Genomic DNA, 27997 nt, shown 5'->3' on the forward strand with positions numbered 1-27997 from the left:
CTGGTAATAAACGTCATCAATTTTGCATTGAACAAAAATTGCGATAAAGTGAAAAGGCTGTTGTGTTATCTGAAAATTTTGATCATTTGTGAGAAAATAAAAGTTTAAAAATGCAGATAAACTTCTAAAAAGTGCGAAAAATTAGGAAATGTGAACCATTTATATATTTCTTCGCGATAATATTGAATTTATCAACGCCTTGGGTTTTTCATACACCCAGTGCATACGCCCCCAAATATTGAGAAGCCGTAAGAACACAACGTCACAATTTCCTAAACTTTAACAAAGAGCATCATTATTACATTACGTATTTATTTTTTTGCAGTTTATACGCACATCTTTTTTCGCTTGCATTACAGCGCTGTGAATGATCTCTTCCGCATCGCCGGTCGGTCTGTTCGGAAGTGCTTACAGTAGCCGGAGCATTAGCAGCAGTACTAGCATCACTATGCAGCAAAACAGCGCCTCCTACTCCTCATCTACATCTAATCCCCAGATGGGGTTAGATGTTGAGTTTGGCGCCGATCCAGCAAGTGGTGCATTCTTCCAAACTGAAGGACGTAAACATGATGACCTCAAGCAAATGTTAGATAGCAATAAGGATGGTCTTAAATTGGAGGCAATGAAACGTATTATTGGCATGATAGCTCGTGGACGGGATGCAAGTGATTTATTTCCGCCTGTTGTGAAAAATGTTGTATCCAAAAATATTGAGGTGAAAAAATTGGTTTACGTATATTTAGTGCGTTATGCTGAAGAACAACAAGATTTAGCTTTGCTATCTATATCGACATTCCAACGTGCATTGAAAGATCCGAATCAATTGATACGTGCATCTGCATTGCGTGTTCTCTCATCTATACGTGTTAGCATGATTGTTCCGATTGTTATGCTGGCTATACGTGATAGTGCTATGGACATGAGTCCATATGTGAGGAAGACAGCAGCGCATGCTATACCAAAATTGTATTCGCTTGATGCTGAGCAAAAAGATGAGTTGGTGACGGTGATTGAGAAGTTGTTGTCAGATCGAACAACACTAGTTGTGGGTTCGGCAGTGATGGCATTCGATGAGGTAAGGAGGATAACTTCTAAGTTGGTATTTTTTTATTAGAAAATATCACCGGAGCTGCTAGAGTGTCGCTTTTAAGCAAAATATATTTTCTTCTACTTAGAGACTTGTAATTGAGCTGTAAGGCTGAACTACCCTCAAAAAAAGCTGCAAAGTGTAATTTTCGATGCTGCTTTCTCTTCTAGATGGTTATATGCTTTTAGACTGTGGTCTAATTTTCATATAAGAGAGCCATGTTCAAAGCGTTTAGTACGTTTCCTTTTTAGTTACAGAATTCCTCATGCCTTCTTTTAAGGCTTGTCGTGCCAGTAAAGCTTCAATGGCTATTTGTTTAAAAGGGATTCTTGGTACAAATTTAGGTAATTTAATTTTCTCAACTTTATAACATAAATTGGTTAGGTATTTCAATTATTTTATACGATGTTTAATGATTAAGTTGAAAAACGACTTTTCTAGTCTTTAGATTTACCGGAAGTGCCGGCCACCATATTTATTTTCAATGCTGCCCTCTATTTTCATGTCGATAGTTTTACAATATTTACAATAGGGTTGCTTAAGTTCTAATAACTTAAGCTACATGTACGTAATGGGTTTACAACTTGGCCAATCTGCCAAGAGATCGGCCTCGATCGTAGATATATTTACTTTTTTTCTTTACATACGCATGTCTAACTAATTTCTAAAGGATCTACTTCAGAACCTCCATCCTTAAAGTGATTCGTTTTTTCTATCCACCGTTGGATGCGGTGAGCTTCCACAAGCCCGTCATATGGTAACTGTGTTAACTGACAGTTCTCAATATCGCGGACGACATATCGATCATTCCCTAAGACGTACGGTCCCTTGTATTTAGGTATAAATTTCTTATTGACTCCGGCAGTCGTATCTATATTTCTTATCATCACATAATCGCCTACCTCATATTTCTTACAACTAGTTCCATCCGCGAGCTGTCGTTTCGAGTCGTAATCCTGTCCAGCTTTGATGGCGGCTGATGCTTGTGCACGGATGTATGTTACATTTCGATCATCATCTGGACATAACTTTTCTTGAAAATATTCAGTAAACTCATCGACTATACAACCCCGTTGTTCAACTCCAAACAAAAGTCGGCTAGGAGTGTCTCGACACGTGCTATGTACGGAATTATTCACAGTATATTCTACTTCTTGTAAGCTCTTACACCAATCGGCATTGTTAATGGGATCGCTAATTTTACCTAACATCGTTGTTGTTGTTGTTGTAGCAGTGCTTCGCCCCACCTAACAGCCGCGTCCGATTACAAATTGTCATCAATATCCTCTAACGGGAGTCCAAGGAAACTTGCTGTTTCAACAGGGGTGGACCATAAGGAAAGGGGTGTTGGAGGCGTTGGTTCCACATTACAATTAAAGAGATAGTTGGTGTCATGTGGGGACACATTGCAAGCGGGGCATACATTTTGTATGTCGGGGTTGATTCTGGATAGGTAAGTTTATCCTGTTACAGTATCCAGAACGAAGTTGAGCAAGAGTGACACGCGTTTCCCTGGGGAGTATGCGTTCCTCTTCCGCGAGTTTTGGATACTTTTCTTTGAGTACTGGATTCACCGGGAAATTCCCGGCATAAAGGTCCGACGCCTGTTTGTGGAGTTCACCAAGGACCTGCTTGTGTTTTTTCGCTTCATACGGCTGGGTTCTCAGGTGGCGTATTTCCTCAAAATGCTTACGGAGATGACTCCTTAAGCCCCTAGGCGGTGCTGGTTAATCAATCAGATGTCTGTTGGGATGCTTAGGTTTCTGGGTATTCAGCAGGAACTGTTTGGTCAGCATCTCATTTCTCTCCCTGATGGGGAGTATTCTCGCCCCGAGTATACCCCCCCCCCCCCCTACCTAACATCGTCTTGAGGGTTTATTAACCCGCTCCACTTGGCAATTCGCAGCTTCCCAAGGCAGTCGGTTCTATGTACCGGAGCGACTCGGGATTTTTCCCGACCAAGGACTGTCATTTCAGTGTAACCCCATTTAGTTTGTTGCGTCCCTCCCACAAATTGTCATGCTCCCAGCAGCTCCTTGCAGCGGGACTGCTCCATATTCTATTGCTCCGGGAAGGTATCGAATCCAATCCGGGCCCGTCTTCTGACCCCGGTCCTGAGAAATGGTTTTGCTGCATCTGCCGGAAAATAATCTTTTTAGGACGGTCATACTCTGTTCAGTGTGTCTCGTGTAAGGGATGGTTGCATCGGACAGGTTGTTCTGGGCTTGATCCCAAAACCCGACGTCCACGTAACTTTTATAAATCTTTTGTGGCTCCTTGCTGTTCACGTCCAAGGGCGTCCCGTAGTTTACGCCTTAGCGCCCCCCCCCCCCCCCCCCCCCCCCCACTACCTTCCAGCAGCACAGCTGCTCAGCAAGCCACAACTAGTACCCGCTGCTGCTCGCGCCCCGCGGCGCCAACAACTCAAACAGCTGCTACCACTCATAAATACTATCTTCGTAGCAGAGTCGGTAGCAATGCTGAGCATCAGCCCCTGCCCCCGTCTTCTCCCCCCTCTTTTCCGGCAGCAATGTTGTTGTTGTTGTTGTAGCAGTGCTTCGCCCCACCTAACAGACGCGACCGATCACAAACTGTCATCAATATCCTCTAACGGGAGTCCAAGGAAACTTGCTGTTTCAACAGGGGTGGACCATAGGGAAAGGGGTGTTAGAGGCGTTGGTTCCACATTACAATTAAAGAGATGGTTGGTGTCATGTGGGGACACATTGCAAGCGGGGCATACATTTTGTATGTCGGGGTTGATTCTGGATAGGTAAGAGTTTAACCTGTTACAGTATCCAGAACGAAGTTGAGCCAGAGTGACACGCGTTTCCCTGGGGAGTATGCGTTCCTCTTCCGCAAGTTTTGGATACTTTACTTTGAGTACTGGGTTCACCGGGCAATTCCCGGCATAAAGGTCCGACGCCTGTTTGTGGAGTTCACCAAGGACCTGCTTATGTTTTTTCGCTTCATACGGCTGTGTTCTCAGATGCCGTATTTCCTCAAAATGCTTACGGAGATGACTCCTTAAGCCCCTAGGCGGTGCTGGCTCGTCAATCAGATGTCTGTTGGGATGCCCAGGTTTCTGGGTATTCAACAGGAACTGTTTGGTCAGCATCTCGTTTCTTTCCCTGATGGGGAGTATTCTCGCCTCATTATGTAGATGGTGTTCTGGGGACATAAGAAGACAGCCCGTGGCAATTCTGAGAGCAGTATTTTGGCAGGCCTGTAGCTTCTTCCAGTGGGTAATTTTTAGGCTTGGCGACCATATGGGTGACGCGTAGCACGTAATCGGCTGGCTAATTGCTTTGTATGTAGTCATGAGCGTTTCTTTATCTTTTCCCCAGGTACTGCCAGCAAGGGATTTGAGGATTTTGTTACGGCTCTGAATTCTCGGAACAATTGCGGCTGCGTGCTCACCAAAATGTAGATCCTGATCAAACGTCACACCCAAGATTTTGGGGTGTAGGACAGTCGGTAGCGTAGAGCCATCGACGTGGATGTTCAAAATGGTCGACATTTGGGACGTCCATGTTGTAAATAAGGTCGCGGAAGATTTAGTCGGTGATAATGCCAGGTTTCGCGAGGCGAAAAAACTGGAGAGATCAGGGAGGTATCCGTTTATTTTATTGCATAGCTCATCGATCTGTGGGCCTGGGCCTGTGGCCATTACTGTGCAGTCATCGGCTTAGGAAACGATTGTGACTCCTTCCGGTGGTGAAGGTAGCTTAGATATGTAGAAATTAAACAAAAGTGGGGATAGGACACCACCCTGTGACACCCCTTGTTTAATTCTCCTTGGCTTTGATGTTTCGTTTCTAAATAGCACCGATGCCTGCCGACCACCCAGACAATTTGCGGTCCACCTTTTAAGACATGGGGGAAGGGTAGACCCTTCCAGGTCTTGCAGTAACGAGCCGTGGTTGACCGTATCAAAAGCTTTTGATAGGTCTAGCGCTACGAGTACTGTTCTATGGTGGGGGTTTTGATTTAAACCGCAATTTATCTGGGTACTAATGGCATTTAGCGCGGAGGTAGTGCTATGGAGTTTTCTGAAGCCATGCTGATGGGAGGCTAGTTGCAAATTTGCTTGGAAATAAGGGAGCAAAATGGCTTCGAGCGTCTTTGCTACTGGCGATAGGAGAGATATCGGACGATACGACTCTCCTATGTTAGCTGGTTTACCAGGCTTTAGTAGCGGGACCACCTTGGCCATTCCCCATTTCTCGGGTATGACAAAGGTGGAAAGAGACAGGTTGAAGACCTGCGCTAAATATTTGAAACCCTTTTTCCCTAGGCTTTTAAGCATCGGCATGGCTATGCCGTCTGGGCCCACTGCTTTGGATGGTTTAGCGCGACCAATGGCGTCCTCAACCTCTTTAGCGGTGATGGTGATTGGTGACGCGCTGAATTTGTGTTTATGTGCGTGTCTGTTGGCCCTCCGTCTAACTTTGTCGACCGTAGAATGCATTATATATTGTCGGCAGAAAGCGCTCGCGCATTTTTTCGCATCCGACAGCACTTTGTCGCCAAAGGCGATGGAAACTTTGTCTTTGTGCTTAGTCGGATTCGATAGGGACTTTACGGTGGACCAAAGTTTACCCACACCGGTAGAGAGGTTTCCGGCAGCAATCGTGTAGGTCAGTGAAACAGACTCTCAGTCCCTAACCCCGTTTGCACCGTTTGCCAGCACAGAATATATATGTTTGCGACATCCGCCCAATGCATCTCCTGCCTTGGGCGGTGCCACTTTCCTAGATGTTCTGGTCTCGCGACGGCAACCCCCCGACGGGATTCATTGCGCCATGTTGCCAGGTCGCAAACCCCAATCTACCGGGTACCCCAATGCTTTTCCAAGGACACCCAGTCCCAGGGCCACAACAGCAGTTGCGTCCTGGCCTTCCTCAACCCAGGCGTAGTCACCCGTCCCTTACTCCCAGAGTGGCGACGTCTCCCCCTATGCACTTCAGAATTCTGCAGTTAAACTGTAATGGACTAACTGGGAAGATCACGGAGATAGTCGATTTCATGAAGCGGCACAACATCCGCATTGCTGCGATTCAAGATACTAAACTCACAGCAAGATCTGCACTGCAAACCTGTTCTGGGTATAATATAGTAATTATAACTAGTATCGCCCGTGTTCGAAATTCGACCAACTTGTATTTTTTTCAACTCACTCTATGCATCCAGTGTTGGGGTAGTGCAATAATGCGTTAATAGTTGAGCAGTGAGTGGAAATATAGCAAACTAATCTATCTTACTTAAAGTCCTCATTAAAATTTTGAATTTGACCTAAGACGTTATAATCTTTGATTGTATTTTCTTAAATTTTCTACAAACTTTTCAAATGTATTTATAAGTTTTGGTATGGAGCTGCTTAAAAAAAATATAAAAAATATGTAAAATCAAATGAAATTTACATAGAATTGTGGTGAAATTACTTGAAATTGAATTGAAAATTTGCTTTTTCCACACCACCCGGTGTGGGTGTAGGAATATGAATAGGAATAGCACGGGATGGGCATGGTAGCGAGAGTAGCAGGAGTTGCACTGGGAGTAGGATTAGTGTTCGTGTGGGCAGGAGTGGGAGTGGGGGTTGGTAAGGGCAAAAGGATGGGATTGAGAGTGGGAGTAGGAGTAGGAGTATCATGGGAATAGGAGTTGGGGTAAGAGTGGAAGTAAGAGTGGGAGTGGGATTGGGAATAGGAGTAGCAGGAGTTTGAGGGGAAAAGGATTAGTAGTAGCTGGATTAGAGGTGGAAAGAGTAGGAGTAGGAGTGGGAGAAGAAATGGAAATAGGAGTCGGAGTGGGAGGGGTGGGAGTAGGAGTGCTAAAAGGAGTGGTAGTGGGAATAGGAGTATGGAGTGATGATAAGAGTGGGAGTAGGAGTGGGAGTTGGGGTGGTTTCCAATGTAAGTTTTTTGAACGGGTGGGATAAAATATAAACTTACCTGATGTTGATGATAATATAAATGATATAGAATAATGTATGCGTGTGTGATGTGCTTTTTTTTGCTTATCCTGAAAATATAAAAATTTTAAATTTTAAATTTCATTTTAAAATTTGCAAAAAATCACTTTCTTTTTACTCCTCCAGGCACGAATTTTTCGAAGTGAGGCAGCGGATGACGAAGGCCATAATTTAGTCATTTATTTCATATTTTGTGTGTAACTCTCTCTTTATCACTTAAAACTCAGTAACGATATAGTTGAGTACTTTTAAATAAGTAAAAACCCAACATTCGTGTTGCCACCCCTTAAGATTTCGTAGAATATTTGAGACTTTTAGGGGTCATAAAATAACGCGGAATTTTTAGGTCTAATAGCACATCTCCACCTAGAGCTTTAACTGAGAAGATTAAATAAATCTCCTATTTAAACCTGCAGTGTCTACACTGTAGTTTTAATTTCGTTTTTTTTTTTTCGTATTAAAAATTTATAAAGTGGGGCCACGTATACAGTTTCAACTTTTGTGAAGGTTTTCAGCCAAAAATTTTACATTTTCGAATCAATGTAATGGGCATATTATAATCGAACAAAGTTAACTTAATAATAGATATAGTAGAGTAATATACGGCCTATGCAATATTTCGACCTAAAATCGAAAACGTTTTTGGGTCGTTTTTTTTCGTTTAATATACAACGTGAAATTTTCCGATTCAATCAAGTTGCATTTAAATAATAATAAACTAAGTTGAAATAAAAGATAATATAATAAAATAAAATAAGAAATATCAAAATAAATTTGCATAAAAGACAATATAAAAATTTTAATGTAATATCTTTGTAGCAAATTTAATATACAACGTGATAAAAGATAATATAATAAAATAAAATAAGAAATATCAAAATAAATTAGCATAAAAGACAATATACAAATTTTAATGTAATATCTTTGTAGCAAATTTATTTATTTTTTGTTCACTATAAGACGTGCTATATCTAAAATGAGCGTAAAATCTGGATGCAAACAACATTTAGGTAAAATTTGCAATTAATTGTTATAAATAAATCAATTTAGTGAGTTTGAACAAAAGTTGACTCATTATTTCTGATTTCATTTTTTTTAAGTACCTAAAATGAAAAACAAAGAATCTGTTAAATATAGACCTATGCTTTTACGTGTAAGTAAAATTTGTCCAAAAAAATATGCCGGTTAGGTTATTACTTCTCTTTAAAGTTTTTTTGTGCACTAACAATTATTTTAGAACAATTTTTTAAGGATTTTGATACAGACCAATATAGGTAATTGGCAACAATGGGAAACAATATTTTATTTCAACAGAAAATGAGCGAAGCAGTAGTTCTCTCAACGTTTGGCGTGTACAAATATATACATATGTAGAGATGAAACATTTGAGCAACGCGACAATTGAGAATTTGGAGCTATGTACTCAGGGGGGTTTGTGAACATAATGCGTCCTACAGATGGCAATTTCGATAGTTGCACAAATTTTTGAATTTACAAAAAACTTTCTATTAATTATAAACAAATAGAGTAATATTTGTTAACAAAAAAAGGCCTATGCACTGCGGCTGATCAATACGAATGGATTCATATAACTTTTATATGATTTTACGTATGCTAACTATGCGAAACGGCCTGTCAATTGATTGTATGGAAATTTTGTTAGCGTATTAATATAATACTAATTTATTTATTTACGGTCTTTAAGACCTAGTTCAGGGTAAAAAAATATATATATATATAAATAAATTGTATACATTACATGCTTAATGACTTACAGTATAAAAATAATTTTGCTTTAAACTTATTAATATTTTCACAGTCTTTTATCGCATTTGGTATTCATTGAACATTTTATAACCTATATATTCGAAAGTCTTCTTCGCGAACTCCGTTCTTACTCTAGGCAGTCTTATATTTCCACTGCTTCTAGTTCCATAGTTATGTATTTCATGATTAAAATGTATTCTCCCGTTCAAATAGTTCGGTGTTATTCCTAATTTCATATGATGTATAAATTTCAATGTGAAATAATATATCGACTGTTTTACACTGAGCCAGATAAACATATTTAGCATTGTAGTTTTTGGTGTTCTAAGCGAACATTTTAAAATTAATCGCATTGCCTTGTTTTGTTGTATCTGCATTTTTTTCTTTGTGTGTCATTTGCTAATAGTTGGACAATAGATAAAGTGCGGTTCAATAATTGATCGATACACTAATATTTTGTGTCGTTGACTATAATATATTTACAAGTTCTGTACATAAAACCAATTTTTTTGCAATTTTGTTTTCTAAATAACTTATGTGTTCTCCAAATCTAAGGTTTTTGTCGATCCAGAAGATCGCATGAGCGGAAATGGAGGCAGCCTCGCGTTTATCATACAAGACTCTGTGCAATATCATATATTTAACCCTGGCATCGACCGCAGGGACAATGTCTTAGAACGTCAAGGCCTATCTGTCCGGTCAGGCAATGCAAACCTAGAAATCATCAACATCTACATCCCTCCTGCCACCTGTTGCCCCAGTGGATACCACCCTAATATTAGCGCCTTACACACTGGCAACAATCGCATTATCTTAGGCGACTTTAATGCCCATCACGATCTATGGCATTCAAACTTGCGGGCGGACAGTAGGGGTGAGATGTTGGCGGATCAAATAGAAGAAACGACGTTCTGCATAATAAACGGAGACGCCCCACACGTATGGTAGGAAGCTGTCACAGTTCGCCGGATATCTCAATCGTGAGCGCAGAACTCGTAAACTGCGTCAACTGGCAGCCGATGGTAACATTGGCATCCGACCACCTGCCTATACTTATTTCGTTCGAGCGCACCGCCGACTTCATCGTTACAGAAAAACGCACTTTCATAAACTTAAAAAAAGGAAAGTGGGACGAATACAAATCTTTTACAGACAACCTCTTTGCTGCCCTCCCTATCCCGATTGATGCCCGCCAAGGGGAGCGTGCTTTCCGCAAGGTCATTGAATCCGCCTCGGCACGTTTCATTCCCGCCGGAGAAATCCCGAAATTCGGCCCCACTTCCCGGCGGAGGCCGCACATTTAACGAGAGAACGTGACCTTATAAGACAGCTCGACCCAGGCGACCCCCAAATAAGGGATATAATAAACCAACGCATCAGATTGCTTGTGGATGAACACAAGCGGGCGAAATGTGAGGAGCACCTAAGAGGTTGTAACCTCTCTGCCGGTGTGGGTAAACTTTGGTCCACCGTAAAATCCCTATCGAATCCGTCTAAGCACAATGACAAAGTTTCAATCGCCTTCGGCAATAAGGTGCTGTCGGATTCGAAAAAATCACAAACGTTACAATTTCACAAACTTGGTAAAAGCGTCGACCACAACTAAAATATGTTTTCGTTTTGAATTTATAGACGGCAGTGGACCGAAGTGGGCAATATGGAGCGTATCGAACGGCAAGGGAGATTTAGGTATGAGATATAAATTCCTCTCCTTGGAGCGAGGAGGTGTAGCATACATAAGGCACTTTAAGCAATTTCGGATAAATATTTCTTCCTTCGTTCGCATTTTGGGAAACCAGTAATACGTTACTAGCTTCTCAATAGTCTTATCGACTGACTGGTGACCTAATTTTTGGTGAATCAGCCGTATTATATTAGATTCCATTTCGCCCGGAGCAAACAACATTTTCCTTCTATTAGGCTTGCATTTGTATACAAGGCCGTCAATCAGCTCATGGTCCTTCAATGAACCATTTTCAAGACGGGTTCGAAGAATACTTATATTTTCATCGCGTTCCTGGGCGATCTGAACTTGAAATTCCACTTCCTCAATGTTAAGGACGTGTGCAATTTGCGCTCTACTCAGAGCATCGACATGTGCCATAGACGTGCCCTTCCTATGTTGTATTTTATAGTTGTGTTTGTTTGTGTCGATAATTGTGATGTTGTCCAAGCCATACTTTCTGTGAAGTCTAACGCAATGGGACTTGATGGTATATGTTCAAAGTTTTTAAAAGTCATTCTTCCCAAAATCCTTCCCCACATTACTTATTTGGTCAACTCAATTTTGACGACCGGTGTCTTCCCAATATACTGGAAAGCTGCAAAGTTATTCCAATCCGTAAACAAAATAATGAGTATTGACCAATAGCCATACTCCCTTTCCTGTCTAAGTTCGTTGAACGTATTCTACATGGGCAAATCGTATCAATGTACATGAATACAAGCTCCTGTCAGACAGTCAGTCCGGTTTCAGGTCAAAGCGGAGCTGTACAACGGCACTATTATCTGTGACAGAAGAAATTCGTGAGCGAGTGGATGAAAGGCATTGCCTTCTCAACATTTCGAAAGCGGAAATTAGAAATTTTATTTCTGTCGCAAAATATTTACAAAAACCCATAAAATGGCCCAGAGAGCGTCCGAAATATGAGGCCCGATCCACAGTTTTTTTTTGCACAGAAGTTCTTTCTGTGTTGGCGGCATTTGGCCGCGATTTGTAAAAATAACCCTGTGTGGGTCCAACGCCTTTCTGCATTAGTGTGTACAAAAAATCTGGTAAAATACAACCATATGAAAATTTGAACCGAAATGATTTCGGATTCTTAAATCGGAGGTCGAAACGTGTCTTTTGATACCAACTTTAAAAACAACTGCAAAATTGTATGAGACAACTGCTAGTAATCAGTTGTAAGATTTTGACGTCTTTGACAACTATACCAACACAAGGTTGTAAACGGTAATGCCACAAAATGTTGTTAGACTAGACAACTCAACCGAAATTTTTTTTGACAGGTTGAGTTGTAATCGGTAATACCAAATTGCGAAATTTCAACTCAACCAGAGTTGAGTTGTAAACGGTAATAGGGGCATTAAGAGGCGTCCCTCAAGGCTCTATCCTGGGTCCTCTGTTATTTGTTCTGTATATCAATGACTTACCCGATGTCCTTAAGTATCGTAATGTTCATATCTACGCTGATGATGTGCAGTTGTTTATGTGTTGTCCTCGTGATCAAACTAGCTTGTGCATAAGTAACTTAAACCATGATTTGAATCAAATATTTTCATGAGCTACTATGAATGGCTTATGTATAAACCCGAATAAGTCAAAATGTATTGTTATTCATAGAAGGTCTTTTCCCACTAATGATTTAGAGAATGTAGTGTTCGACAATTCCGTTATAGAATACGTAGATACGGTGAAAAACTTAGGTGTAATTTTTAACAAAACATTGACATGGAAAGACCATATTTTTAGAACGGTTGGAAAAGTGTATGGAATGCTTCGTTTACTATGGTTAACACAGTATTTCACGCCTTTGCACATAAGACTACTTCTGGCTAAAGCGTACTTAATACCTACGCTACTCCATGGTTGTGTGATTTACTCAAACTGTGACTATCTGTGCAAGAACAAACTAAATGTTGTTTACAACAACATTGCTAGATATGTTTATGGGTTGAAAAGACTTGATCACGTATCACAACATGCTGAAAAATTGCTAAACATTTCTTTCGAAAATATTTTAAAAGTCAAAACACTGTCCTTCCTCCATAAATTGATACACACGAAGGAACCTGACTATATCGTAAGCTTATTTTTCTGCAATCATCATGATCGGTGCTTCTTCTTAAGCACATTAGATACCGCACGCTAACCTCTGAGCACCAATTCTTTGTTACTGCAATACGTCTTTGGAACTCCCTACCTACAAGTCTTCGACTCTTAAGTAATGCTCTGCACTTCAAAAAAGAGCTAACATCACTTTTTAACGACTCTTAAACTGGATCTCAAATTGTTGTTAAAATGTTCATTTCTAAGCCCTTTCCTTTCTCTGTGTCTTCTTTCTTTATTTGTTAAATACTATTCGATCTATAACCAGCCAAAGGTTATCATCACTACTGCTGTCTTTTAATATTTATTAATTACTTTTCTTTAGTTTTAAGATTTACATTTACACACATAAATATTTCACTATTATCCGTTATATTTAAATTAATTTGATTAATCTAATTTGTTATTATTATAAATGTTCAATTTTTATAGCTCACGCTATTCATGACTAGCACTGTTAAATAATTTGTCAAAATTTTTGTGCCAGGAACAAATTTTCAAATAAATACATACATACATACATACATTCATACATACATACATACATACATTCATACATACATACATACATACATTCATACATACATACATACATAGTTATAGTTCTCAAGTTCGAGGGCCAATCCAGCAATTCTAGGATTAAGTTGTTTCTTTTCAAGAGTCATGGTTAACGAATTACAATCTGTAATAATTTTGAACTGCATGCCCTCAAGATAGGTTCTAAATCTCCTTAGGGCATAAATTATTGCTACAGTCTCAGGCTCAAAGCTATGGTATCTGGATTCTGCACTGGAAGCAGTTTATGAAAAGTAAGATATAGGGTGAAATTTTTTGTAATCCTGTCGCTGTAAGAGAACTGCACCAAATCCAATGGAACTTGCGTCACAATGTAACTCAGTTTCCTTCCCTCGGTGATAAATAGCTAATACTGGGCTATTAGTCAGGCGATTCTTCAATTCATTAAAGGCATTAAGGCAGTTTTCATCAAAATTAAAGTCAGTGTTTCTTTTCAGCAGATTCTGTGGGAGTTTAGCAATCTGAGAAAATGACGGCACAAAACGTCGAAAATATGAAAATAATCCTATACAAGACTGCAGCTGCTTTTGATTGCTAGGTATTGGGAAGTTAGCGATGCTTCGGATATGGGATCCGATTGGCCGCATTCCCGATTGGGTCACTTCATACCCGAGATATTCAATTTCCCGGTATCCAAATTTGCTTTTTTCTAGGTTAAGTTTTAGTCCTCTCAAAGACAATCTTTCCAAAACGATTTTCAATAGGGTCCTGTGCTCTTCAAAATCGACTGTGGCGATAACAATGTCATCCATGTATATTATTATTGCTCTACGGTCTACTAAATCTCGGAACACTATTAAAAAATCGTTGGAATACGGCAGGGCCATTCTTTAAACCGAACGGCATTTTCAGATATACGTATTGCCCATTAGGGGTCACAAAGGCAGTGTATAGAATGGATTCGGGAGACATTTCCATTTGGTGAAACCCGCTTTTTAAGTCTAGTACGGAGAAATATTTTTTATTTTCTAAGAACTCGATGCAATCGTCAATAAGGGGCAATGGGTAGTTGTCCCTAACAGTTATTTTATTTAGAGGTCGATAATCCACACACATACGAGTCTTTCCGTTTTTCTTTCGTACCAGGACTATAGCGGAGGCGTATGGTGAATTGCTTGGTCTTATTATTCCTTCCGTCTGCAATTCATTTACTATTGATTGCACGTTATTTCTTTCAGCATAAGACAGACGTCGAGGAGCACAATGGAACGGCATATCTGTTGTCAGATGAATTTTCATGTGGTATTTAAGTGGTTCGACCTCAACGTCATTCTTAACATAGCTATTCTCAATTAATAGTTTCATGCAACTATATTCTTTCTTTGAAAGTTTAGGATTTATATCAAGACAGTTAATATCTGTTGCTATATCCGAATCTATACTAAAAATATCTGGAATGTCAGTATCAACAGGTACCATACTACATAAGGGGTTACTAGTCTTAATATTGCATACAGATCCAGACGCCGCAGCATTTGGTATATTGAAGGCATTAGTAATATTTGTTTGCTTGTTGACAATTGGGCGGATATCGTAACCTGACAGCAATTGCTTTTTTTCACTTATGTATTGCTTATTGACACTAATTAATTTGATGTTAAATAAGTCTAAGAAATCACGTCCCAAAATAACCGGCAGATTCATGTGTTCATCAGATAGTATTTTCAATTCAATTTCTCTTATTTTATCATGAAATTTAATATTACATTTAATATTGCAAAGATATTTAATTAGATTTCCACCGATCGCTTTATATTTGGATTTTATTTCCGTCTTCCTTTTTATCAGCTGTTTTGGGACCACTGATTTCCTAATAAAACTAACCGGGCTGCCAGTATCAAAGAGACAAAATAAATTATTAGTTTCTACCTTTTCTTTTAACTTAAACATAACTCTTACGTAATTATATGCAGCAACCGTGGCTAATTCCTCATCAGCATCGACATCAGCTTCATCTACTGCAGCCATTTGGTTTTTTCGTTTGAGTACCTTTTTGGGTCGGGTCCCATCTTCCAGCACTTGAAGCATGACTCGTCTGGCCTTAGCGGAAATGGGCAGTTATGTTTTATGTGCCCATGTTGAGGGCAGTTGAAACATAATGGTTTCACCTCACTTTTTTGCCTCGCCGCTTCGCTTGTTTGGCTCTTATGTGCATTTGTAGTTTGTGGGCCGCTCTGGACAAAATATTTATTTTGATAGCGGCTTATGAGTCCTTTTAGCTCTTCAATACTTCGAGCCGTCAGCAAGAGGTTAGCATTTGGCACTGCATTCCCAATGCCGTCGATGACAAAGTCAATTATTTCTTCTTCTGAGATGTTGGCTCGTTTGGCAATTGTTTGCATGTGAACGACATAGCAATGCAATGTTTCATCCTTTTTGCGCCATTTCCTTTGGGACAGCGTTTTATATATTTCTTGTTTCATAACTGCGCTTTTTAAGTCATCGTAGCTCAATGCCATTGTAGTGTTCAGAAACACTCGTGCCGTGCCGATCATTCAACTTCAAATGGCAAGTAATTTGAAATTTTCCTCTGCAGAGATTGAATCGAGGATCTCCTCTAAGTCCCGGATGAAGTGGTGGACAGGGTATGCCACATCGTCCCCACTAAATTTCGGCAACGCATGCTCGATATCAGCAAGATCTAATCTGCGTTTATTTTTTACCGCGGTGTAATTTTGCAATTCCTCGATCTGCTGCATTAATTTCAGCATTTCTACTCTTTTTCTGGAGCAACGTTATTTTCTCATCGACCTTACCCAATATCATTTTCCCAGCGTTGGTAGTATTCACATTATTAATACCATTAGGAGTAAAGTCATCGGCATTGGTAGCGGCAGCGGCGTTAGTGGCGGCAGAGGCGTTAGTGCCGGCATTGGTAGCGGCAGCGCCATTAGTGGCGGCATCAGGATTGATGACGGCATCGGCATTGGTAGCGGCAGGGGTGTTAGTGACGGCATCGGCGTTTGTGGTAGTACTGGCATTAATTACGGCATCAGCGTTAGTGGCAGCTTCGGCATTTTTTCCAACATGGGCAGTAGTAGTGGCCTCGACGGCATCCTCATTTTGCACTAGGCATGCTTAACCAACGAACCGATATCATTTCGTTACGATAATCAACGTTAATAAACGAAACAAAGTCATTTCGTTCCGTTTATTAACGTTAAGAACGTCAAATTAACGTTAAGAACGTCAAATTAACGTTAAGAACGTCAAATTAACGTTAATTATACAATACTGCCCAGCAATTTGCGTAATTGAGTTGTGGTGGCCGATTGTGGAAAATTCACATGCGCTTCAGTGAGCACATTTATAATTTCCTGTCTCGATTGGTTCATTGTAAAAATTTTGTATCACACTTTTTAGGGTTAACCCCACACCTGAAGTTATAAATTGGTTAGGTATTTCAAGGCAGTTATCCGCAAGGTATAAAGAAAAATGCAAGCAAATTAAGAAGTCTGCTAGAAAAGACAAGAGGGAATGGGCTGACACATTAGCAAGTCGAGCTGAAACGGCAGCCAGATTAAATAATATGAGGGAACTCTATGAGATTAGTAGGGAACTCACCGGAAAATACAGGAGTGGTCAAAAACCAGTAAAAGACTTAAACGGAAATCTTATTACTGAAAGCGAACAACAAATGAGTGTATGGGTGGAACACTTCAAGAAAGTATTAAATAATCCTGTAGGTGAAGCGACCTTAAATTCCAACACTATTGCAAACTACAACAGCCAAACCCACTTCAATGGGGTAAACAGCGCGCCCCCTACGAAAAATGAAATAATTTCAGCAATCAAGTCCTTAAAAAAGGGCAAGGCCCCAGGAACTGATGACATATATGCTGAATACCTCATAGCAGATCCAGATACCGCAGCTGAAACCTTACTTCCAATCTTCCGTCAGGTATGGGAAGAAGAATCCTACCCTCGTCAGTGGAATGAAGGCATACTTGTAAAAGTCGCAAAAAAGGGAGATACCTCTGATTGTAACAACTACAGAGGTATCACCTTACTCTCGATTCCTAGCAAAGTGTTCTCCACGATCTTACTGTCCCGAATTCAAGAGGCGGTGTATGGAACTCTAAGAGAAAATCAGTTTGGCTTTAGACAAAACCGATCCTGTGTTGATCTAATAAATACCGTCCGAATCATTGTTGAACAATGCTGTGAATACAGAACATCAGCTTATTTACTTTTTATCGACTTTAAAAAGGCTTTTGATAGTCTCGACAGGAAATATATTTGGGAAATACTACGAAAACGAGGGATGGCCAATAAAATAATCAACATTATAAAGGCAATGTATGCCGAATTTAAGTGCCGGGTCAGTCACGATGGGCGCCTCTCAGAACCCTTCGAAATTAAAAGCGGGGTGCGACAGGGATGCATACTCTCGCCGCTCTTGTTTATCTTGGCATTAGACGAGATTATGAGGAACGCAGAAAATGGTGGACACGGTGTACAGTGGACGCCTTTCACTCAGCTAGGGGATTTAGAATATGCAGACGATGTCTGTCTGCTAAGCCACAGAAGTACTGACCTTCAACACAATTTAGAAGCTGTCAACACACATGCAAAGGAGACCGGACTAAGCATCAATACAGCGAAAACCAAAGTCATAAGATGCGGCTATAGTATTTCATCAAGGCCATTGACGCTTACGGTTGACGAAAATGAAATCGAAGGTGTAGAGTCCGTTGTTTATCTTGGTAGTATTGTCTCAAATAAGAGCGGTGCAGATGAGGACGTTCAGTCTCGCATAAACAAAGCAAGAATGGTTTTTGGGCAACTGGCAAACGTGTGGAGGTCCAGCCAAATATCTTTAAAAACGAAGCTTCGACTGTTTAATTCGAATGTTAAATCAGTACTGTTTTATGCTTGCGAGACGTGGAAAAGCTCAACTTCAATTCAGAAACGTCTACAAGTTTTTATTAATAAATGTCTGCGCCGAATCCTGAAAATTCGATGGCCGGAAAGAATTTCAAATGACGACTTATGGTCTAGAACAAATCAACCTAAGGCTACCACAGAAATAACCAAGCGTAAATGGTCGTGGATTGGTCACACTCTCAGAAGACCTCCAGTAAATATAGCCAGACAAGCATTGCGATGGAATCCACAAGGAAGCCGACGATCTGGTGCACCTGCGAAAACTTGGCGCAGAACTGTGGATAAAGAACTCGAAGACGCAGGATATACGTGGAATGACATCACAAGAACTGCACCTAACAGAATAAGATTTAAGTCGGTGGTCGAGGCCCTATGCTCCAATAGGAGTTGAGGAGGATGATGATGATGATGATAGGTATTTCAATTATTTTATACGATGTTTAATGATTAAGTTGAAACACGATGCATTGGCAACTCTGTGCGTGGTAAGACCATCAATAAATATCGTCTGCATAAAATAATTAAATTACTGTGTTTAAAATCACTATATATTAATAAAACACGAGACAGGCAAGTAGCATTAAATTTTTAGTGCTGTGAATTGTGATATACACTTGAAGCGTCATTTGGCAGTGTCATTGACAAAGTTAAAACAACAAATTTGAAATTTTACTTTCTGACACACGTACATACACTATCTAAACATTATTATTATTGCGCAAAAGTTAAACGAAAGACGACAAAAATAATTTCCAAAACACCACTCATTTTCCCCAGTGAACAGGGTTGCCAGTCAACTGACATATATTAAGGTATCGAGAAATCCACATTTTCTTTCAATTTGCATTCGTCACGTCCAATTGTTGTTATGCCTTACACTGCTCTTCCTGCTGCCCCGAAACGTCGCTTGAGCAAAGGTTCTCCCACACCGAAGACTGAGGTACAGTTGATGTCACCCTAACAGCTGTATATAATACACTGAAGGAAGTAGAGTCGAAGGTACACCAACAGACTGATCAGTTACGAGTATTAATCGAGAGTGTCTCTCAGAGAATTGGTGAGGTGGAAGCGAAGCTCACAAAACGGATCGAAGCGGAGATTTCATCGCTTTCTGCTGCTGTTTGTGAATCATCGGAGCGTATATTGCAGCTGAATGAGAAGCTGGAAAAATCTGAAGCTGAAGTTGAACGAATAATGGTGGATCTTGCAAAAAGCTTAGAGTAGATCGACTCTTGACATTTCTGCTGACGCTGTCGCCTTCAGCGTTCCGTTCAAGGAAGGAGAAAACCTTAAAAGCATGTTCAACCTTGTTTGTCTGTCAATTGACTTCCAGTCTCCACAAATTAGAGACATTTTTCGAACTAAGACCGCGCGAGCTGGAGTCAATGCCGCAATCATCATTAAATTTCATTCACCGCTGGATAGGAATCGTACTCTTCGAGCTTTTGGCGACTACCGTAGGCGTACGAAATCCGTCGTTACGTTGGCATCTTTTGGAATACAGGGTAATTTTAATCTTCATGAGAGCCTTCCTAGGGAAAAGCGCATTCTTCTCCAAGCAGCGATTAAATTACGACGAGAGGGGAAGCTGCATGCGGCCTTCAGTTTTCGTGGCTGTGTTTACATCAGGCAAGGTAGCGACAAAGCCATGCAGCCCACAAAGATCTCATGTGAAGAGGATCTGGAGCAGTTTTGCTAGCCCTAAGCTTATATATTTGTTTGTTTTTTTGTATTCTATTTATTTTTATTTTTGTTATGTGAAGATGGCGCAAATTTTCTGTTCGTATTTGTTTTTACGGTATTTGTGTTTTCAATCATTTAAAGTTGCTTTAGCCCCCATTTCCTCTCCTTTTAGTGTTTGGAAACAATAGATATTCGAATAGCATTGAAGACAATAGCCTTGCTATGCTAAACATATTATGCAAACGCCAAAAAGGGTTTAATGTTGTTCATTTCAATGCGCGTAGCCTGAACATCGAAAAAATGGATATTATTAGAGCTGTGTTCGAACCGTCGTGTGTTGACGTTATTTGCGTATCCGAAACCTGGTTTAGATCTGAAGTCAAGGACGCCCATTTTGACATAAAGGACTACGTACTGTATAGAATGAATAGGAAAGATAAGGGTGGTGGTGTAGCTATATATTGTAGAAAGTATCTTAGGAGTCGGTTAATATCAGGTATATCTGATATCGGTACTGAGCATTTGTTAGTTGAAGTGTCTAGTCCATTGTCCAAAGTTCTTTTATTGTGTGTTTATAATCCTCATAAATATTGTAGTGTTAAGGAATACTTTACAATGTTGTCCTCAGTCGCTGTTGATTTTACTGATATTATTATATGTGGAGATTTTAATGTAAACCTTTTATGTAGTGACGTATATAGCAGCCGCCTGTTAGACGATGTTTCCGGTGTTGGTCTTGGTGTAGTTAACATGTCTGTTCCCACAAGGTTCGGACAAAATTGCTGTCCTAGTCTTCTCGATTATTTCATTGTGTCTGATGTGTCAATTGTTCTAAAGTTTGATCAAATGTCGTTTGTCTCGGACCATGACCTAATTTTCTGTTCGTTTGACATTAAGTTTAATGACAATGATATAGTTTCTAGTCCGCCCCTTTTCCCAGATTACCGAATGCTGAACGTAAAAAATCTATTAGATGACATTGCTCACATTAACTGGTCGGTTTGTTGGGGTCTAAGCTCGGTACATGAAAAATTAAGATTTTTGAACGGTATCCTGGGAAATCTCTATACGGCTCATGTTCCGGTACGTGCCTATCTGGGTAAACCATCTTGCCCTTGGTTCAACAGATCAGTTCGAACAATGATCATCAAGCGTAATAAAAGATACTCCGTTTGGAAAAGGGTCCGCAATGAAACCAATTGGCGTGAATACAAGCTTGTCCGGAACGAGACCACTGCTATTATAAAGCGAGAGAAGTGTAAATATTTTAGTAAAATGTTGGACACATCATTGCCGAATCATGTTTTGTGGAGTAATTTAAAATATCTTCGTGTACATGTAAGTGACAGTTCTGATTGTTCCCTCTGCCCCGACCTCCTAAATAATGCATTTGTTTGCCGCGTCTCCCAGTCTTGTGTTAGTACTAGTACCCCCGCCTATACTTCCTCTGTCGTGCATGTGTGTCGAATCTTTGAGTTTAAAACTGTGTCGGAATATGATGTGGCTAGATGCATTTACAATATAAAATCGAATGCAATTGGTGAGGACAACATACCAATTAAGTTCGTGAAATTGATTGCACATTACATTTTGCCAACCCTCACCCATATCCTGAATCACAGTATCACAACTTCATGCTTCCCTGATGGGTGGAAAGTGGCCACTGTTCGACTCATCGCCAAAACTAAGTCTGCATGTTGTCCCAGTGATTTTCGGCCAATAAGCATCTTTCCTGCTCTCTCAAAGGTCTTCGAGATATTGCTGTTCGAACAAATACTTGACCATATTAAAAAGTTTGCCCTCTTGTCCCCATATCAGTCAGGCTTCAGAGCTAGGCACAGTTGTTCCACGGCTATATTAAAAATTTTAGATGACATTAGGGGATCCTTCAACAAAAATCAACTGACTTTACTATGCTTACTTGACTTTTCAAAAGCGTTTGACTCGGTGAATTATGACTTGCTTTGTATAAAGCTAAACAACTACTTTGGTTTTAAGGATTCCGCAACGCGTCTCATGCGGAGCTATCTGACGGGTAGATCCCAGCGTGTCAAAATGGGCTCCGAAGCGTCTAGTCTAAAGCCGTTACTCACTGGGGTACCGCAAGGATCTATTTTGTGTACATTGCCGACAAAAGCCTAAAACTAGTACTCAAAGTAACCAATCTTGGTTTCATTATCAATACTATTTTGACTTGCAACGACCATGTGAACTCTGTTGTTAGTAAGGTGTATTATGTTCTGAGGAACCTGAAAATGTCTGCAACCTTTACCCCCGCTAACATTAGGAGAAAGCTTGCCATACAATTAATTATGCCGATAATTTGCTTCTCTGAGCTAGTGTACAGCAAGTTAAGTTCCCAGTCTGCACACAAAATTGATGTAGCATTCAACCATGTCACCCGTTATGTGTTCGGATTAAGTAAGTTTGACCACATATCTGGTTGGAGATCGCGTTTGTTGGGCTGTGAAATTTCTAATTACCTGAAAGCCAGAAACTGTATTTTTCTCTATCGACTTATTAGTTATAAAGAGCCAAGCTACTTATATGATAAGTTAGATTTCCCCAGATCTGCCCGAATCAACGATTTAATAGTGCCAACTTATAACTATTTAACTTCGACCCGGCTATTCTTTGTCAATGCTATTCGTACATGGAACTCTATTCCAGTACCTATTCGAAGTAGTCTTAATAAAAGCAACTTTATAAATATTATTTATACTTATTTCAGTTAACGTAAATATGTATATCTGAGTTTTCGCTATCTACAATGTCAACTAGTCTACTAGTCAATGTGAATGAGCTTTCCCACTATGTTATTCTCAAAGTGTAATAATTTATTTATTTATTTATATATTAACTATAGATGCTAGTTTTAAATACAATTTTCCTATTAAATTTTTTATTTATAAATTTCAGTTTGTTATTAAGTTTGACATAGTTCGACTTATTTTATTATTTTTATTATTATAAGAGTTATTCATCTTGGTTGTACTATAAAAGATCCTAGATCTTATTGTACTAATATCTTGCCAATAAATACATACATATATACATACATACATACATACGACTTTTCTAGTCTTTAGATTTACCGGAAATGCCGGCCACCATATTTATTTTCAAGGTTGCCCTCTATTTTCATATCGATAGTTTTACAATATTTACAATAGGGTTTCTTAATTTCTAATAACTTAAGCTACATGTACATAATGGGTTTACAATAACGTAGCTCTGGGAATGATTTGAGCGATTACTACTATACAAAAATATAGGGCCGACTATCCCTCACACCCTAACAAGTTTTCGATGAATAATAAACCTTTTCTTTACACAGCAAACATTTGGAGTCTTAAAAGATTCAGAAATGTGTCCTAAATTGGAGCGTATGCACTAGGGCGGGTCGATTTAAAAATCGCTCATTGCTCTGTGAAAATCGTATTCTAGGGATCAAAATAAGAAACTTTGCCGAAGGAACCATACAACTAAAACGAATTCTGATGTCCCCCCCTTTGGGTCGAACTTTTGGGTAGGGGCAATTTCAATTCTACCTGCTGTGTCTTGTGGTGGCTTAAAAAAACCAACACAAGCAATTTTACGATCTGCAATTTTGTCACATTGATACCTTAATTTTTTAAAACGGTTGAATAAAAAACCCACACAACTATGTTTACGACATGCAAATGCATCACAGTGATGCCTTGGTTTTAAAAGGGGGTTGTAAAAACGCTAATTTCTAATAATTTTTTTTAATTTCTTTTCTATTACTAAGTTAAATTCATTTTTTCATTTACATATGTTCTGACTAAATAAATTTCTAAAGAGAAAAATAAACTCCAAAAAGAAAAACATAGGCATTTCAAAGTGGGATTTTTCAAAATTTGAAAGTTCGACCCAAAGGGGGGGACATCAGAATTTGTTTTAGAGGTATGGTTCCTTCGGCAAAGTTTCTTATTTTGATCCCTAGAATATGATTTTCACAGAGCAATGGGCGATTTTTTTGCTTCCCCTTAAATCGACCCGGCCTAGTATGCACTCTTTATGTGCTCATTTTGGAGTCCGAGATAAATGCGTTTCCCTTCTTGAGATGGTCGTCCGATATGAGCCTTATTCCATACATTATGTGAGTCTAAATAGGAGTCTGATGAGACTGTTGTTGTTGCTGTAGCAGTACTACTCCTAAATAGTCCGATCAGGTCCCAAATGGTGTGCGATCAGGCTCCTATTACCCTCATAAATAGCTCATAATTTACTTTTTATAAGACCCTTTTCGGAGTCATTGATTAGATTAGGCGAAACGTTTATGAAAAATAGGCGTTTATGCGAATTTAGAAAGGGAACAGAAAAAAACATTATTATATTAAAATTTAATTTGAAAAATAAAATATGAATATCCATTCTAAATTTGCTTTTTTTGCTGAACACTTTGCAAAAGGCGACCACCGTGGTGTGATGGGAGCGTGCTCCGCCTACCACACCGTATGCCCTGGGTTCACACCCCAGGCCAAGGAACATCACAATTTTAGAAATAAGGTTTTTCAATTAGAAGAAAATTTTTCTAAGCGGGGTCGCCACTCGGCAGTGTTTGGCAAGCGCTCCGAGTGTATTTCTGCCATTAAAAGCTCTCAGTGAAAACTCATCTGCCTTGCAGATGCCGTTCGGATTCGGCATAAAACATGTAGGTCCCGTCCGGCCAATTTGTAGGGAAAATCAAGAGGAGCACGACGCAAATTGGAAGAGAAGCTCGGCCTTAGATCTCTTCGGAGGTTATCGCGCCTTATATTTTATTTTTTATTTTCTTAGCAAAATGCTCAAATTTTTCATCATATCGGAGTCATAAAGGCTCCTTTATGATCATATTTCTGAGGCTCTCCGAGAATGTTTGAGGGGATATTAATTTTTTTTGTTTTTGCTATTTGATTTGTTAGGTTTGCCCAGAGCGCGTTGATCTCATACACAAAAACTACCGTAAACTTTGTAACCTTCTTGTGGATGTTGACGAATGGGGACAAGTAATTATAATAAATATGCTAACACGCTATGCACGTACCCAATTCGTCGATCCCAACGCTGATGAACCTGCGATAGACGAAAAGCTTGTTGCTTGCCTTGGGAAAGAGAATTTCTACGAAGAGTCATCCAGCGAATCTTCCAACGGCAGCAACAGCAAAGAAAAACAAGAGAAGAAAAAATCAAAATCAAAGTCTGAAACGACGAAAAAAGAACACTCCTACTCATCATCTTCATCATACCACGTTGATTTAGATCATCGTTTACTTTTGCGCCAAACCAAGCCATTGCTACAATCGCGTAACGCTTCGGTAGTTATGGCTGTGGCTCAACTCTATCATCATTTAGCACCGCGGAATGAGGTGCAATTAATTGCTAAAGCTCTTATACGCTTGTTGCGATCTTATAAGGAGGTACAAAGTGTTGTGCTTACGTGCATTGCATCGATGTCAACGAAGCGTAAAACCATTTTTGAGCCATACATTAAATCGTTCTTTGTACGCACCAGCGATCCAACGCATATTAAATTACTTAAATTGGATATATTGACAAATTTGGCTTCGGCAACAACAATCGCGATTATTTTGCGCGAATTTCAAACATACATTTCCAGTAGTGATCGCTCATTTGTTACGGCCACCATACAAGCTATTGGACGTTGTGCAGCATCCATCAAGGAGGTCACGGAAACATGTCTCAGCGGGTTGGTGCATTTATTATCTAATCGGGATGGTGAGTAGTGGAGACAAATTTCAAATATTAAATAAAATTGGTTTTTTATAGAACATGTCGTTGCGGAAAGTGTGGTCGTCATAAAAAACTTACTACAGTCCAAATCTGCTGAACACTATGAAATAATCTCTCAGATGGCCAAATTGATTGACTTTATAACCATACCAGCAGCGCGAGCCTCTATTTTATGGCTCATTGGTGAATATAACGAGAAGGTACCCAAGATTGCGCCTGATGTTCTACGAAAAATGGCAAAAACTTTCGCGGATGAGGTAAGTGAGGTAGATTTTTTTGTTTGGTACCATGTATACAATGTATTGTGAATGAAATGTGGGCACAGAAGTTAACGTACCATTTTATACGAGTTGCTCTACATATCCTGCCTTACCCATAATTGTGTTACCTTTTTTTAGGAGGATGTCGTTAAACTACAAATTCTAAATCTTGGTGTGAAACTTTTCCTCACAAATCCCGAACAAACATCTCTACTCCTCCAATATGTGTTCACAGTAGCGCGTTACGATGCTAATTACGATGTGCGTGATCGGGCACGCTTCTTACGTCAATTCATATTCCCAGCCAATGGGCGCACAACTGTCCTGTCGGAAAATGCTCGTAAATTCTTTTTATCCCCGAAACCCAAACCATCACTTGAGAGCAAACATCTTGAGCGGAATCAGTATCAACTCGGTTCGCTCTCGCACTATTTAAATATGCGCGCCATTGGCTATAAAGATTTACCACCGTTTCCTGCCGAGGCACCTGACACTTCGGTGCGTAACATTGAAGGTTATATGCAGGAATCTAGCACGCCTACTGATGGCGCAACAACTAGTTCAACTGCAGTACGTACGCCACATAAAGAAAGCAGTAAAAATTCGCATGATAAGAGTTTCATGTCCGAATCTGAAAAATCTCCTAGTTATTCTGAATCAGATTTTGGTAGCAGTTCTTCGTCAGCTTCGTCATCGAGTGATGGTGAGTCTACCGACGAGGAAGCGGAACAAATGAATAATGCAGGCGCTGCTGCTGGTAAATCTAAAGCGAAATCAAAAACAGTGTTAGTGAATGCATCAGCTAGCGATACAAACAATATGCATGCAACTACTAATAATGATGGCGATAACGGTAGTGGTACTTCGGACAGCGAATCGTCTTCGTATGGTTCTACTGAAAGTAGCTCAGAGAGCGGTTCCGACTCTAAAGACGGCTCAGAAAGCTCAGAATCGGAGACTGAGAGTGAAAAAAAACGTAAATTTCAGCGTGTTAAAGAGAAAGCTAAAGAAACGAAAGCTAAAGAGAAGCAAACAGAAATTTCGACGGGTGTGAATGCTTCGTCAGCTGCAAAGGCAGAAAAAAGCAATTTGGATTTGCTTTTAGATTTAGATGACATACTACCTGTTGGACCGGTAATGACACCTTCGCTTGGTGGTTTTCTAACGCCTGGTAAATTAACTGAATTTCGTTTCATCCCCATTTGATTAATTTCCTCTCTTTTTCAGCCACCCCTCTGGGGAGCGGCGCCGTTGGTTTACTACCCGTAAACGGCGCTAATCGTATCGATTTAGTCGGTCCGTCATATATCGAATTCAAACATCGTGAATTGTTAAACAAACTCTCTGGACATGGTCTAGAAGTAAGTTTCCGCTTTACTCGTGCTCCACATTTATACTCTTCCGCAATGGCGTCGATTGAGCTACAATTCATCAATCAATCCAATGCAGAAATTACTAATATTCATCTCAGTCATCATACACTCTCAACTGGCATGAATCTTAATGAATTTGCTCCTTTGCAAAGTTTACAACCACAACAGTTGGGTACTAGCATTTTAGGTATTGATTTTAATGATTCCACGCACGCTGTAGAATTGCAAATCAGCACAAGCGCTGGCAAGTCACGCGTTACACTCAAGCCACCTGTTGGCGAATTAGTGCGTTCAGTGCAAATTAGCGAAACGTTCTTCAGAGAGGAACGCACCAAATTGCGCGGCATGAATGAGCATCAAAGTCGCTTACAGCTGCGTTTTGAGGCAGTGGACGTAACTGCATTAAAGCAACGTATATTCGAATGTATTAATGTGGCGCATATGAGCACATATGAGCCCAATAGTGATTTACTTTACTTTGTCGGTCAGACTTTGAATTCGAAAAGCCTAGTGCTTATCACATTAGACTGGCAGACGGAAAAGGGGGAACAATTGGTATTGCTGGTGAATTGTGAAAAAATGGTGATTGGCTCGATGGTGTTGAATGAGTTGCGGAATGCACTGAGCACAGCTTTTCAGTCTTGAGAGTAGTATTGGAGAACGGCGAGAAACCCGACTTAAAAAAACTGCTTTTTTATCAATTATTATATTTAAGAAAAAGTTAAATGAACAAATAGCATTATATGAACAGAAATATACTTTATTGATTTGCTTCGAAAAAAATGTATTTCGGCTAAAAGT

The 27997-nt window shown here is 39.8% G+C and overlaps 1 protein-coding gene across 1 annotated transcript; it reads left to right on the forward strand.

The window, feature by feature from the left end:
• Nucleotides 1-27995, forward strand: rb (adaptor related protein complex 3 subunit ruby). The gene is made up of 6 exons (XM_067781285.1): nucleotides 1-248; nucleotides 326-1075; nucleotides 24735-25548; nucleotides 25600-25820; nucleotides 25962-26994; nucleotides 27051-27995. The coding sequence occupies exons 2-6, from the start codon at nucleotides 368-370 to the stop codon at nucleotides 27839-27841; spliced, it is 3567 nt and encodes a 1188-aa protein (XP_067637386.1). The 5' UTR covers nucleotides 1-248; nucleotides 326-367; the 3' UTR covers nucleotides 27842-27995.
• Nucleotides 27996-27997: the final 2 nt, after the last annotated feature.

Source organism: Eurosta solidaginis, chromosome 4, assembly GCF_040869045.1.
Source record: "Eurosta solidaginis isolate ZX-2024a chromosome 4, ASM4086904v1, whole genome shotgun sequence".
Taxonomy (NCBI): Eukaryota; Metazoa; Arthropoda; class Insecta; order Diptera; family Tephritidae; genus Eurosta; species Eurosta solidaginis.